The sequence below is a fragment of the Petaurus breviceps genome, unplaced genomic scaffold (genome assembly GCF_028583685.1).
Source record: "Petaurus breviceps papuanus isolate PSGF00001 unplaced genomic scaffold, PetGlider_PUasm1.0 126, whole genome shotgun sequence".
Classification (NCBI taxonomy): Eukaryota; Metazoa; Chordata; class Mammalia; order Diprotodontia; family Petauridae; genus Petaurus; species Petaurus breviceps.
In genome coordinates this window covers 15,454,674-15,468,696 of record NW_027185655.1, presented here as the reverse complement: position 1 = coordinate 15,468,696, position 14,023 = coordinate 15,454,674, and the positions used below count along the sequence as shown (strand labels likewise).

The 14,023-nt window shown below is 41.8% G+C and overlaps 1 protein-coding gene across 6 annotated transcripts in view; it reads right to left on the bottom strand.

Annotated features, from left to right (window-relative positions):
- Positions 1–13,340, bottom strand: part of AFF1 (ALF transcription elongation factor 1) — a 175,758-nt gene extending 162,418 nt beyond the window's left edge. For 3 of the 6 annotated variants that reach the window (XM_069093521.1, XM_069093547.1, XM_069093556.1), the window contains exons 1-2: positions 13,099–13,329; positions 2,406–2,479 (exon numbers count right to left, since the gene is read on the bottom strand). In XM_069093521.1, the coding sequence (XP_068949622.1) occupies positions 2,406–2,446 (41 nt within the window). In that variant the 5' untranslated portion in view covers positions 2,447–2,479; positions 13,099–13,329. Of the gene's footprint in view, positions 1–2,405; positions 2,480–13,098 lie in introns of those variants that run through there. The other 3 variants (XM_069093531.1, XM_069093564.1, XM_069093599.1) reach the window with 2 other exon arrangements.
- Positions 13,341–14,023: the final 683 nt, after the last annotated feature.

Below are 14,023 nucleotides of genomic sequence, written 5' to 3'. Positions count from 1 at the left end.
TAACTTGCTCAAGGTTACACAGCCAGTTATTTCTGGGTGTGGTGCTGAGTATCTGAGCCCGGATTTGATCCAGGTCATCCCAACACTGGAGCCGGTGCTCTTACTCGCTGAGCCACCTGGCCACCCCTAAGCAATTGGGGTTAAGTAGCTTGCTCAAGGTTACACGGCCAGTTATTTCTGGGTGTGGTGCTGAGTATCTGAGCCCGGATTTGATCCAGGTCATGCTGACACTGGAGCCGGTGCTCTTACTCGCTGAGCCACCTGGCCGCCCCTAAGCAATTGGGGTTAAGTAACTTGCTCAAGGTTACACGGCCAGGTGTTTCTGGATGGGTGCTACGTGTCTGAGCCCGGGATTCGATCCCCAGGTCGTCCTGACACTGGAGCCGGTGCTCTTCCTCGCTGAGCTACCTGGCCGCCTCTATCTCTGAAGCTTTTGACACTGGTCACTCTTCTTTCTCCTTGATAATCTCTTCTCTTTAGGTTTTTGGGACACCATTCTCTACTGCTTTTCCTATCTATCTGACCTCTCCTTCTCTGTCCCCTTACTGGATCCTCTTCCAGATCATGTCCTCTAATTATAGGTGGTCTCTCTGCTCAGACACTCAGGAGGCTACTGAATCCCATTGGCGCTTCAGTCCAACAAGAGGATCCCATGGCTTGGGCCACCTGCATGCAGGGTTGTGACTACGGCTCTCAGTGTATCCTCAATCTGCTTTTTCGTCACTTGCCTGATGCCACAGGACTTCAAGGTAAATAATAATGGAAAATGGTATGGGTTATGTCTTGATTTGCACATAAATTGGATTTAAGTAAAACAGAATTGTGTGAAGCCATCACTCTAGAGTCATCAAAGGTTGATGGCAAGACAAAGTCAAGACAACTGGTGATGGCTTAGGATGTAGTGGATGACTTTGACATCTCTGATGTCTCACCAAGCTCTGGGTGTTCCATAGTGCCTGCTTCCATCACCTTCAGGGCCCGTTGGAACACCAGGGTATGACGGCTGTGTGTGCTACCGCTTCTTGGAGTCACAGGTAATAGTTGGGTGGCAGGTGGACATTGATGGTGGGAAGTAACTCTGAAAAGAGCTCAGCAGCCCTCACACCAGAGGTACTAGTCTGCCCTTAATACCCCCTATACCTCTCCCAAAACTATATGAAAGCTAGTAAGCACTACCTCTAGGTCTTTTGGCAGATTGAGAAGCTGATATCCATTTTCCTGGTAACTGCTAGCCTTACCAATAAACCGAATATGCTCAGAACTTTGTGCCTCAGTTTGCCTTAATTTTAATCTGATAAAGGAAAGGGAAGCCAGTGGACAACAGCCACCAAAATCTTGGTTGGGTATTGTAGATATGGCATTCATGGGCCTCAAAGAAAAGTCTAAGAAGTCCCCTCCTTCCCAGGAAGACACTGGCAGGAGGTTTGAGGGGGAGCCTAGAGGAACAGAATCAGTTAATAAGTGACTGAAACAGGAATCGAACTCAGATCTTCCCCTCTACAAGTCCAACACTATTCATTATACCACCTTGCTACTTATGGTGATAGCACACATTTCCCTATCAGTGTAGCGGCAATCACACTGGCATGCATCCCCAGGATGGCTGCTAGCACAGGTTCTTAGATCTGCTTTACTAGGAAAGATAGCTGTTTAAGGGGTCAACAATATTTTTTTGAATTACACTCACTAGCTCAAGGGAAAAGTCAGCACCCTGACCTTCAGAGATAATACAGAGAAAATATAAGCAGAGAAATAAAGACCAGACAGGGCTCTGAACTATACACTTTACATACATCCCTGGATCTCTCAAGAGCCTTTACGTCTGAGCACTTGGGGAGCTCTGAACATATGGCCACTCAGAATCTCCACCAGGGAATCACAAGATCCTTCTCATAAGTGATCCCCCAAAACAAAATACCAACTCAGAGTATATATGCAGTTCTCAGATCCTAAGGACTCAGTGCCTAATTAGAAATTAGCAAAAGGTGTTAAAGTCTTCCTACAAGCAAGCCTCTCCTAAGCAAGCTTCCCTTAATGGGCTCCACCTTGAGGCCTATTATTGGGTGGGGAAGATCTTAAATCCCATTATCTCATAATCAGGAAGACCTGAGTTTGTCTCCACCTACATATACTGACTATGACCGTGGAGAAGTTGCTTAAATTTTCAGTGACCCAGGACTCTCTCTAAGTTATAAACTGCAGGAAAAGTTTGAACTGCATTGGCAAAGATGGTTCCCTACTCCAAATAAATCAAAAGTCTAACGCAACCTCCAACCAAAAAAAGGAATTACATATTTACTCTATGGGCAATTTAAAAGATTTTCAACAGTAATTCCGACTACACAAAAATTCATTATATTTAATAAAATCAAACTCTTACCAACTGATTCCAATGCCATTCTTACCTATTACCATGGCTACTGATTCTGTCCTTGGATTCCATCATGACCAGTCAATGGAAAGAGGGGAATCTGCACATCTGGAAGAAAGAAAAAGATTTTAAACTGTAATATACAAAGTACCTGAACATAGTTACGAAATGCATAATATTGAACTTTGACCTGGAGGCCCAAATATTTCTTGCATACAGAATGTGAAAACTGACCCACGTCTCTACCCTAGCTTGCCTTCCCACATACCTCCCATTGTGTGAGCAGATGATAAATAAATATTTGTGGGATAAATGGATGACATCATATAACCATGGGCCCTCAGAAATTCCCATGACATAATCTAGGGAAGCCTTACCAAAAACTATATTCAAGGCACTCTATGCCATAGAGCAGGGATGGGGAACCTGCAGCCTTAAGGTTACATGTGGCCCTCTAGGTCCTCAAGTACAGCCCTTTGACTGAATTCAAATTTCACAAAACAAATCCCATTAATAAAAGGATTTATTCTGTAAAACTTGGCCTCAGTCAAAAGTCCGTGCCCAAGGACCTAAAAGGCCACATGTGGCCTTTTGAGGACACAGGTTCCCCACACTTGCCACAGAGCCTACTCTAGGCATATTAGGACAAAAAAAAAACCAACAAAAAAGCAGTCTTTTCTTCAAAGAACTTCTCTCCTAATGAGGGAATACAGAAAGATAAATTCATGATAATTGAAGAGAACACCAATAAGCAGAAAAATCAGAAAAGGCTTCCTCTAAGAGGTTAGAGTGCAATTTAGCCTTAAAGGACAGTTGAGGAATACAAGACTATTCTAGATTCACTAGGAAAAGAAGGAGGAATGGAATAATGTGTTCTTAAGAGCAGTGAAGTTCAGGATGTAGCCCAGGGTGACTAATCCTGCACATCTAATGTTAACCATACAAGACAAAATGATGGACATTCAATAATAAAGAAGAATGTGCAGCTTTTTTAGAAAGAAAACCAGAACTGAAGAAATTATTTGCTTCTTGGAGACCCCAAGCAACAGAATTGCAGAAGAAATGAATACAGGTCAGTAAGAGCACCAGGATGACAATAAAAAGACTAGTAAGAAACTTTTCTTTATTTTTAATCTTTTTTAAATCTTATTTTATTCTAAACTTAAGAAATAAAACAAACATTTCCATATCATAGTAGAATAGAAAAAAAAAATCCCCAACTGATAAATGGTCAAAGGACATAAACTGGCAGGGTTTTTTTTTGCTTTTATTTTTGGAAGGCAATTGGGGTTAAGTGACTTGCCCAAGGTCACACGGCTAGTTTTGTGTTAAGTTTCTGGGATCGGATTTGAACTCAGGTCCTCCTGACTCCAGGGCTGGTGCTCTATTCACTTTGCCACCTAGCCGCCCCAACTGGCAGTTTTCTAATGAAGAAATCAAAACAATTTATAATCATATTAAAAATGCTTTAAATCATTATTGACTAAAGCAAACTTGAAATATCATTTTATACCTATCAGACTGGCTAAGGGGAAAGTGACAAATGCTGGAGGGGATGGGGAAAAATCGGGACACTAAATTACTGTTGGTGGAACTGTGAACTAACTTATACAGTCATTTTGGAGAGGAATCTGGAATTATGCCCAAAGAAACTTCTTTCTAAATGTACACAAGGAGACAGAAGTAAAGGTAGAAACCTAGTAAAAGAAGTGGATGGGGACATTATGGGCAGAACTTGGAAACATCATGCCTAGAGGTAAATGCTTCTTTTGTGAAACTATATAACAACATACAAGTAAGGGGAAGAGGGCAATGAGTGATGCACAGGGGTCAAATCAAGGGTCTGTAGTCTCAGAAAGAAAGACCCTACAAGTGAGTGGATGAGAAGGAAGAGGGAATGACTCTTCAGGGGAGAAAGGAGGCCATACTTTGCTTTTGGGGGGGGGGGGGCAGTTGGGGTTAAGTGACTTGCCAAAGGTCACACAGCTAGTGTTTCTGTTAAGTGTCTGAGGTCGTATTTGAATTCAGGTCCTCCTGACTCCAGGGCTGGTGCTCTATTCACTGTGCCACCTAGCAGCCCCAGGAGGCCATACTTTGGAGGCAGGAGGGGGGTCCACTGATGAATACTTTTATGGGTGAAGGGAGTAAGGGCCTTACACTGGATAAAGCCTGGGGGATTTGGTGCCTGAAAAATGTACTTGTCCAGGAAGGGGGAAGCAGGGAACCCCTGTGGGTGACCAGCACCTGGAATAGTGGGAGAATGTGGACAAAGAGAAGCGATTTCTAGGCAAATATTAAAAAAAAAAAAAACAAGAGAGGGTACAGATTGTGGCAGAAAGTACCTAGAGAGGTGCCTAGAATGGATACCTTGAAAGCTCTGACTATATAAAGAATACAGAGAAAAGAGAGAGACCAGAAGATTATAGGGCTCATGAATCAGAGAATGAGGGTCGAGAGTAAACAGAACAAGAAGATGGAAAATGAAGAGAGTAAGAGATATCCTTCTTGGAAAGGGATGCAAAAATGAAATTTAAAAACTAAAGAACAAGACTAGGTGAAGGGGAAGAAAGGGAAAAAAAGGGGTAGGAAATACATGCCAAATAAATGAAGGTGAGGAGAACAAAAACACAAAACCCTAAAGAGAAAGGAATAACAAACAGGAAGAAGAGACTGGAGTGGGGAGGGAAAGAGGGAAGAGACAGAGAGCCAGTAGGAACAGGGACACCTTAAAAAAAAAAACCTGAAGTAATTGGAGGAACATAATACTATGTTTACAGCAGAAGGAGAAAAAGCCTAACTCGGGGAAAAAAAACAATTTCACAGAGGAAAATATAAACCTAATTTTTATAATTTTAAATACGAATGGATTAAACAATCCAACAAAACAAGAGCCACAGATTGGATAAGAAAACAAAACCCTACAATCTATGGTTTACCAAAAAAAATTTTTTTAAATAAAGACTTATACAAAATAAAACTGAAGAGATGGAAAAAAATTACTTTGGATCAAATGAATCCCCCAAATCATAAGTTGTCATCATGCTATCAGGCAAAACAAAAGCAAACATTCAGAAAATAAAAAGGAACAAATAAGTAAACTCTATCATGCTGAAAGGAACCATAGACCACGAACCAGTATCAGTAATGAACCTTGGCATCAGCACCCAAATTCATGAAGGAAACATTACTTGAGTTGCATAGATAGTAACGTAACAGGGACAGGATACTTCAATATCTCTCTATAAGTTTTGCACAGCAGCAGGAGAAATTAGCTCTAGACTCAAGAAAAGAAGGTAGCTGGTTCACCAGAAGGTTCAGATAGGGAAGGGAAGAGAGTATAGGCAGAGAGTGGGAAAGAACTGAGGGAGGAAAGTCACAGTGAGGATAAAGATAAGTGTGAAGGATCATAAGGAGTAGGGAAAGATAGAACATTATCATTAAATAAAGGAATTTTCAGTTTCTAAAGATGGAAGTGGATTTTGCTTTTATTGAATTATTTCAGGGAAGCCAAACAGTGGGAGAATGTAGAACAAGTTAGATCTTCCGGGTGTAAAAATTCTTAGTTTTTTGATGTTAAGCTTCAAGCCAGTTTTACACTCTCCTCTTTCACCCTCATCAAAAGGTTTTTTAATTCTTCTCCACTTTCTGCCATCATAGCACTGTCTGAATAGCTGAGATTGTTGATATTTTTCCTAGCAACTTTCATTCTGATTTTCAATTCATCCAGCCTGGCATTACACATGAACTCTGCATGTTAGTTAAATAAATAAGGTGACAATTGACAGCCTTGTTGTATGCCTTTCCCAATCTCAAACTGATAAGTTGTCCCATGTTTGGCTCTAACTCTTGCTTCTTGGTGCGCATACAGGTTCCTCAGCATACACAAAAGATGAATAGGACTCCCATATCCTTGAGGACTTGTCATTTTGTTGTGATCTACACAGTTAAAGGCTTTAATCTAGTCAATGAAGCAGAAGTAGATATTTTTCTGGAACACAATTGCTTTCATCAAAATCCAACAAACCGTGGCAATTTGGTCTCTAGTTCCTCTGCCTCTTTGAAAACCAGCCTACGCTCCTGGTAATTCTTGGTTCACATATTGCTGAATTCTAGCTTGCAGAACCTTAATAACTTTGCTGGTATGTAAAATGAGTGCAATTTTTTAGTAATCTGAACATTCTTTGGAATTGCCCTTCTTTAGAATTCAGACATAAACTGATCTTTTCCAATCCGGTGGCTATTCTGTTTTCCAAATTTGCTTGTCATAGTGAATGTATCGCTTTAACAGCATCATCTTTTAAATAGGTCCATCAGCTGGAATTCCATTGCCTCTATCTAACAGCCTTATTGTTAACAATGCTTCCGAAGGCCCACTTGAGTTCACTCTCCAGGAAGCAGTAACAAGCCACCATTATGGTTATCAGTGATATTAAGATCTTTCTTATATAGCTCTTCTGCATATTCTTTTTTTTTTTTAAGCAATTGGGGTTAAGTAACTTGCTCAAGGTTACACGGCCAGGTGTTTCTGGGTGGGTGCTAAGTGTCTGAGCCCGGATTCGATCCCCCAGGTCATCCCGACATTGAGGCCGGTGCTCTTACTCGCTGTGCTACCTGGCTGCCCTGCTTCTGCATATTCTTGTCACCTGGAAATCTCTTCTACTTCTATTAAGTCCCTACCATTTTTTTGTTTTATCATGCCCATTCTTGCATGAAATGTTCCCTTGATATCTCTAATTTTCTTTTTTTTTCTTTTTGGAGATTAAGTGACTTGCCCAAGGTCACACGACTAGTAAGTGCTAAGTGTCTGAGACTGGATTTGAACTCAAGTCGTCCTGACTCCAGGGCTGGTGCTCTATTTAAATATTCCCCATTTTTGTTTTTACTTTCTTCTACTAGTTCAACAGCAAAAATAAAAATCCAAAAGAAGAGCAAGAAAGCAAAATGTGTGTCTGAAAATGGAAAGAGAAATGAGACAGGGAAAGATATACCCAACTGAATGCAGAATTCCAAAGAACAGCAAGTTAAGCAAATACGTCTTCTTAAATGACCAGTGCAAAGTATTAGAAAACAATACAATGGCAAAGACAAGAGATCCCTTCAAGAAAATTAGAGATATCTGGAGTCAGGAGGACCAAAGATCAAATCTAACATCAGACATTCAACACTTACTAGTTGTGTGACCTTGGGCAAGTCACTTAACTCCAATTGCCCTGCCCTCCTCTCTTTTTTTTCTTTTTGGAGAGAGGAGGGCAGGGCAATTGGAGTTAAGTGATCTCAGGTCCTCCTGACTCCAGATATCTCTAATTTTCTTGAAGGGATCTCTTGTCTTTCCCATTGTATTGTTTTCTAATACTTATTTGCACTGTTCATTTAAGAAAAGAAAATTAAGAGATATCAAGGGAACGTTTCATGCAAAAATGGACATGATAAAAGACAAAAATGGTAGGGATTTAATAGAAGTAGAAGAGATTTCTAGGTGACAAGAATATGCAGAAGAACTACACAAGAAAAATCTTAATATCACTGATAAACCATAATGGTGGCTTGTTACTGATCTAACCCCAATTGCCCTGCCTTCCCCCCTCCAAAAAGAAAAAAAAAATTTTTAAAAAGGGAAATATTTGAACTGAATAAAAACACTTAGAATTTATTTGAATAAGAAAGAGTAATCCTAGAAGATGACCATAGAAGAATTGATCAATACCAGAGCAGGGGCAGGCCCAAGCTTTCAGGACAGTGAACTTGGTGGGGTGGGGCTCTTTTTTACAATGATGACGGTAATTGTTGGGGGTTTATGGCCAGGAAGCTAGGAATTCTTGGATTTTTGTATGTATTCTTGTCATTCAGTTGTTTCAGTCATGTCCAACTCTTCATGACCCCATTTGGTGTTTTCTTGACAAAGATATTGGAGTGGGTTTGCCATTTCCTTCTCCAGCTCATTTTACAGATGAGGAAAATGGGGTTAAGTGACTTGTCCAGGGTCACATAGCTAGTGTCTGAAGCTGGAATTTAACTCAGGTTTTCCTGACCGTAGGCCCACTGCCATCTAGCCACCCTTTCATATACATACAATGAACCTATTTTAAATAATAAAATAAACAAAACAAAGTAAAAAAACACAATACCATCCAAGTTCAGGACCTCCAGTTAAGAACCCCTAACTAGAGGATACAGGTGTTCAATTATAACACACATAATCATCCCACAGAATGTGAACCTGTGGTTAAAAACAGGCTTGCTTCTTTAAAACATAATTTGCCAGACTAATTTTTACCTGTAGTGTATATGTATACTATACACACATAGCATATATGTGCACATGTGTATGTGTGTGTAAATATACATGTATATGTGCATATATATGCAGAGAGAGAGAGAGAGAATGCCACTTGTGACCATATAAACTATGAGACAATAAATGTTTTCTATACTTGAGGCTTTTTTGGCTATATTTTTATCTGTTACCATTTTGATCTTAATTGCTTCTTGACTTTTTACATCCTCTCCCCCATTTGAACGTAGGCCCCTTGAGGGGTTCCTTTTGTCTTTGTATCTCCAGTCCTTAGCACCCTGAACACAGCAAGTATGTAATAAATGCTTGTTAATCGATTGCTGCTGTGGCTTTCATAAATGAAATTCTGAGGAAATTCTTGGTGAGTCTGGGAAATAGAACTTCAAGGCTTTTTATTTTTGTGGCATCAGACTGAAAAAATGTTTAGACTTCAAATGAAAGCATAGATTTAGAGCTGGGAAGAATCTTAAAAGTAATCTAGTGTATCCTCCCACCCCCATATTGGAAATGATGCCACCGAGATCCAGAGAGGCTGGTGAAAGTCACACAGTTCATCTATGGCACAGTGTGTTTGCAGTCAGTAGGCAAAGACCTAGAAAATAGGGAGAGATTAAAAAGAGTGATGATTGTAGAGGGGTTAATGTGCCAAAGAAGACAGGATTTGATGTGATCATTTGTCCTTGCAAAGTGGTTTGCCTTGGTAAGAGCTACTAGATAAGAAGACAGCTATCTGAATGATATAAAATGAGGGGAAAAGGCCTAAAGGCAGCACTCAGCAAATGAAACATGAGACAAAGTTCTCAGATGAAAGGGTAGGATGGAGAGTACCATGGGAAACCTAAGGAGTAATGATAATTTGGAAAGGGTACTGTGGTAAACAGGGCAGTGAACTGATCAGAGGTACAGAATTGCCTTGCTTCAGTGAGGGTCCATTTGAGATTATGTAACAAAAATTTGCAGAGGTTCCAGTCAGTATGATTGGGAGATTGTTTTCTAGCTTCCTTCTGCAGCACATGAATTGGAGTGAAGGCAGCAGATGGTGAGAGTTAACACAAGGCTGGGCATGGCAGAAGGTCAGAAGACAAGGTACTCAAGAGAACAGAGTAGAACTGAACTGGTTTATCAAGGATTCAAGATGGAGGACAGTGCAGATACTGCAAGGGTGACTGCCTGGGGAAGAAATTGGGGTACAGGGATCAAGGCTTCTAGTGAAGATGAAGAACAGAGGCAGGTAGTGTTAGGCAGACAACCTACTAGGACTTCCTGGTCACAAGATGAAGATTAGGGGCTAGACATTGTCTGCAGTCATTAAGACCTCTCCAAAATAAGAATTATACACAAAAGATAAGGAAATTTCAGTTGTATACATGATACAGAGTCCAAAGAACCCTAAAGAGGTTAACACTTCAATAAAGTAAAAGGCTAATCCTTTACTGCTAACACTCATTTAGTATTCTGTCCTTTACCACATGCTGTGGCAGCAGGGATGCCCAAGCTAAGCCATCAGCTTACAACAGAACTCAAGTCTACCCTGCCCTCTTCTCCCAAGGTTACAGAAAATGAAAAGGCAGAAGTTTGCTCAGACTAGCACTGAGGAAATTAGGGCAGGGCGCCCCCCCACCCCCATGTGACATTCCATCAAGTCTGAGGGAAAGAGCCCAGTATGCTAAACAGCTGGGGACAATTCTGGCCCTCTACAGTCACTTAGGACAGAAGTTAAGAGGTCTGTGAAATGTTAATTATCCAGTAAAGGAGGCTAAAATAGCTGTGAGGTCCAGTCTCCAACGAAACCACTACCAAAATGGAAAGAGTCCAAAAGTGAACAATAGGAGAAAAGAAAGGGATAAAAAAGACTGAAATATCAAGGATCTCAGAAGGAAAAATCCTCAATTAAAGACCTTGAGCATAAGTAGATAAACCAACAAAGAAATTAATAGTAACAGAAGGGAATATAGTCTGTGGATCATGTAAAATAGCCTGGAAATCTATGGATAAATATTGTAAGACAAAGGAAAATAAATCAACAGCTGATGGGGCAGAAGACACTATGGTTTTTAAAGAAATCATAGAACCTTAGCATCGTTTCAATACAATTGATGTATTAGGGAACAATTTGAGTTTAACTCAAAATATGAGTTTGCTTATGCTCCAATTCCTCTTCAAGAAGCAGCAAAAATGAAGAAAACTTCATTTCACAATGTCTCACAAACTACAATTCTTCCAATGGCCACTTGCACTAGTAAATTTCAGGTCTTTTTCAGGGTAAAGGGTCATGTTTATTTTAAGTCTTCTGGTGCAAAACAAGAGTTCTGGTCCCCATCCATGCATTGCCACCCCACCTTGGACCCCCCAGCTGCCTGACTGGCAGCTGCTGTGCACTTTGCCAGCCCAGGTCCAGTGAGAATATTGAGAGGGAAGAGGAGAGGAAGACAGAGGGAAAAATACCATGCAGCCTAAATGATTAAGTCAAAGGCTAACGGTAGAGAGAAAATAATTCTTGTAATCTCTAGCAAAAAAAGAGACTACAGATAAAAGGATGAGGAGGCAAAGGGACGGGGGACTGACTAGAAAAGAAAGGAAGAAATTTTGTTTCGATGGGAGATGCTTTGTAAAGGGAGATGGGGACCTTTCAATGGGTATAATTTATAGGGATTTGGTTCTTACAGGGACCACTCATCCTGTCTCAGGAGAAAGGGAATCAGAGTTTCTTGAAGGAACTCATGGTGTGGGAGATCCTCTCAGAAAGTGGGAGGGCATGGACATGTGGAGATATCCAAGCAAATGATGTAAAAATGATCATGGGGAGGGCAAATGTCAATAATGAACAGTGTAATCAGGGACATAGGAAAGCTCATACCATGGAACAATACACTCTCTATCACTTGTAGAAATCAGTGTAAGAAAAATGGGCCAAGATCTCCAAGGTTATTAACATAGAAACTGAAAGAAACTCTCAAATAATTATCTTCCAGACAGCAAAAGACTAAATTATCTTAGCATAAGGGCCGTAAATCAAAGAATTAAAGTCTAGAGTAGACAGAAAGGGAAGACAAATAATGAAGAGAATGAGACAAAGAAATCCTTTTTAGAAAAAGAGAATGGGCATCTAGGTGGCACAGTGAATAGAGCACTGGCCCTGGACTCAGAAGGACCTGAGTTCAAATGAGGCCTCAAACACTTGACACACTTACTAGCTGTGTGACCTTGGCCTTAACCCAATTGCCCTGCCTTTCCCCCTCCATGAAATTTCAAAAAGCATGTTGAAGAGGAAGAGAGGAATGGAAATTTTATCTGACTGAGAGGAAAAAAGAGATTCAATAACTAGGAAGGAAGAAAAAGCAACATTTCAAAAGTAGGAGGGGAACAGGTTTAAGGGTGAGGAAATGAGACTCGGTGGGACAAATTATGATCACATAAAAGAATTTCAAAATTTCTATACATGGAAGTACAACATTTTTGTGTGATGGCAAGGTCAAGAACATGACCACCTAACTGTGTAACTGAGGTGAAGGCAGGAGTAGGTCATGGGCAATGAGAACATTGAGGAATTATGAAAATGCTTGTTTTGTTTCCTGAATTGAAAATAAAATAAACAAAAAATTAAAAAACAAAAAAAAAGGATTTTTGAGGCACTATCTGCAAATGCTGAAGACATTCAAGACAAATGTGGGAGAGCGGGAGTTGGAAAGGAGAGAAAAACATATAGATATATGCAGTTAAATACATATAAATGTGTCTATGATATATACACATACAACAAGTATGTACCTGTGTCTATTATTTAAGCGCTAAGTTATACATACCACTGCTAAGTACAATTCTTATCCTGCCTTCCTTTTTAACCATGGAGATCCCCTCCCCAGTATACTATATTTAATACAGCACAAGGAAAAAATACACCCACAAAGTAATAAACTAAATCTGAATCCAGATGATCTCCTGTGAGTTCCCCTGACCCAGGATATTTCTAGCACAGCTGAGTCTCGCAGGTAATGCCAACTTTTCTTGGCTCCTTTTCTCCCCGGCCAGGAAACGTGCCCTCCACTCCACATGCCTAGTGCATTAGCCATCTAAATGGCTGCTCACTTTCTTTGCAGTTTGTTTTCACCAGAGGAGTCTGAGAAGTGGAGGTTGGGGATGGGAAAAAGTTGGCAAGTGAAGAGAGGCGAAAGCCCAAAGCGCACCTCGCCATCCCACCGAAGACTTCCATCCTTTCCAGCTGCCGCGCCCAATCACTCTCACTAAGGCTGGGTAGATTTGGGGGCGAGGTCTTCTGCGGGCCCCCACCCCCCACCCCCAGCTGTTTCCCTGCCGGAATTTGGACGTGACCTCCCCACCCGCTGGGCCGCAGAGGGCTAGAAGGATGACAGAGTCAGCCCGAGCGGGAGGAAGGTAGCGGAGCTGGGTTAGCAGCCGGGAAGGGCAGGGAGCTCACCTTCCGGACTTCAGCGGCGGCGGGGCTGCCTTTAGCGCCCCGCACCCCCACCCACCCCACTCCCTAGACTTGCTGAAGTCCGAAGGACGAGGCTCGGGGAGAGAGAAGCAGAGATACCAGGTCGGCGGGGCGCGCAGCGGCTTCGGGCTTCAGCTGATGCCAAGGGGCCGAGAAGACGCTAGGCGAGCTCCGGGAGAGCGGAGAACGCCCGGGGCTCCCAAACCACGCCCTTTCTGGAGGAGGGCCGGCCCCCACTTGCCCCCCCCCCCCCCGGCCCCCCCTCCCCCCCCCTCCCTCCCCTCCCTCCCGCCCCTCCCCTCCTCTCTTCCTACACGTCTCACTCTCTACCACCACGCTCCAGCGCCCCCCCTTCCCTCCCCCACAATGGCCAGGATCTCGCCAAGTCCAAAGTGTAGAGGCCGTTGCTGCTCGACCATAGAGAATTTTTGGTGAGAATGGAGCTCCCATCTTTGCAGTCAGGAGAGGAGGTCAATGGGAGAGGAGCATTGCATGCGATGTCCGACACAATTGATGTGCTGATTGGTTTAACTGAATTGTTTTCCTTTTTAAATAATCTTTATTACATAAGAAAGGGGAGAAATGTATTCAAAAATGATGTTAAAGCAAAATATACCAGAAATCATTTTTGTAAAGTGTTCACCAGGGCAGGTACAGAAATTCCCAGTTTGGGAATGACTAATCAGTTCCCAAGCTACTTCTGGTCATGTGATGGGTCAGCATTGAAAGCCACTGGAAAATCAGAAAAGTTTGAAAAAAAACAAACAAACCCAAAAAACAAACCCTGACGGGTCCTTTGGTCTTCCCCCCACCCCATGACAACAATAACTTCACTCTTTGCTTTCCCTTTCCCCACTCCCCCAACCCCCAACCACCAAGCAATCATGAAGTAATTATCTGCTAAAGT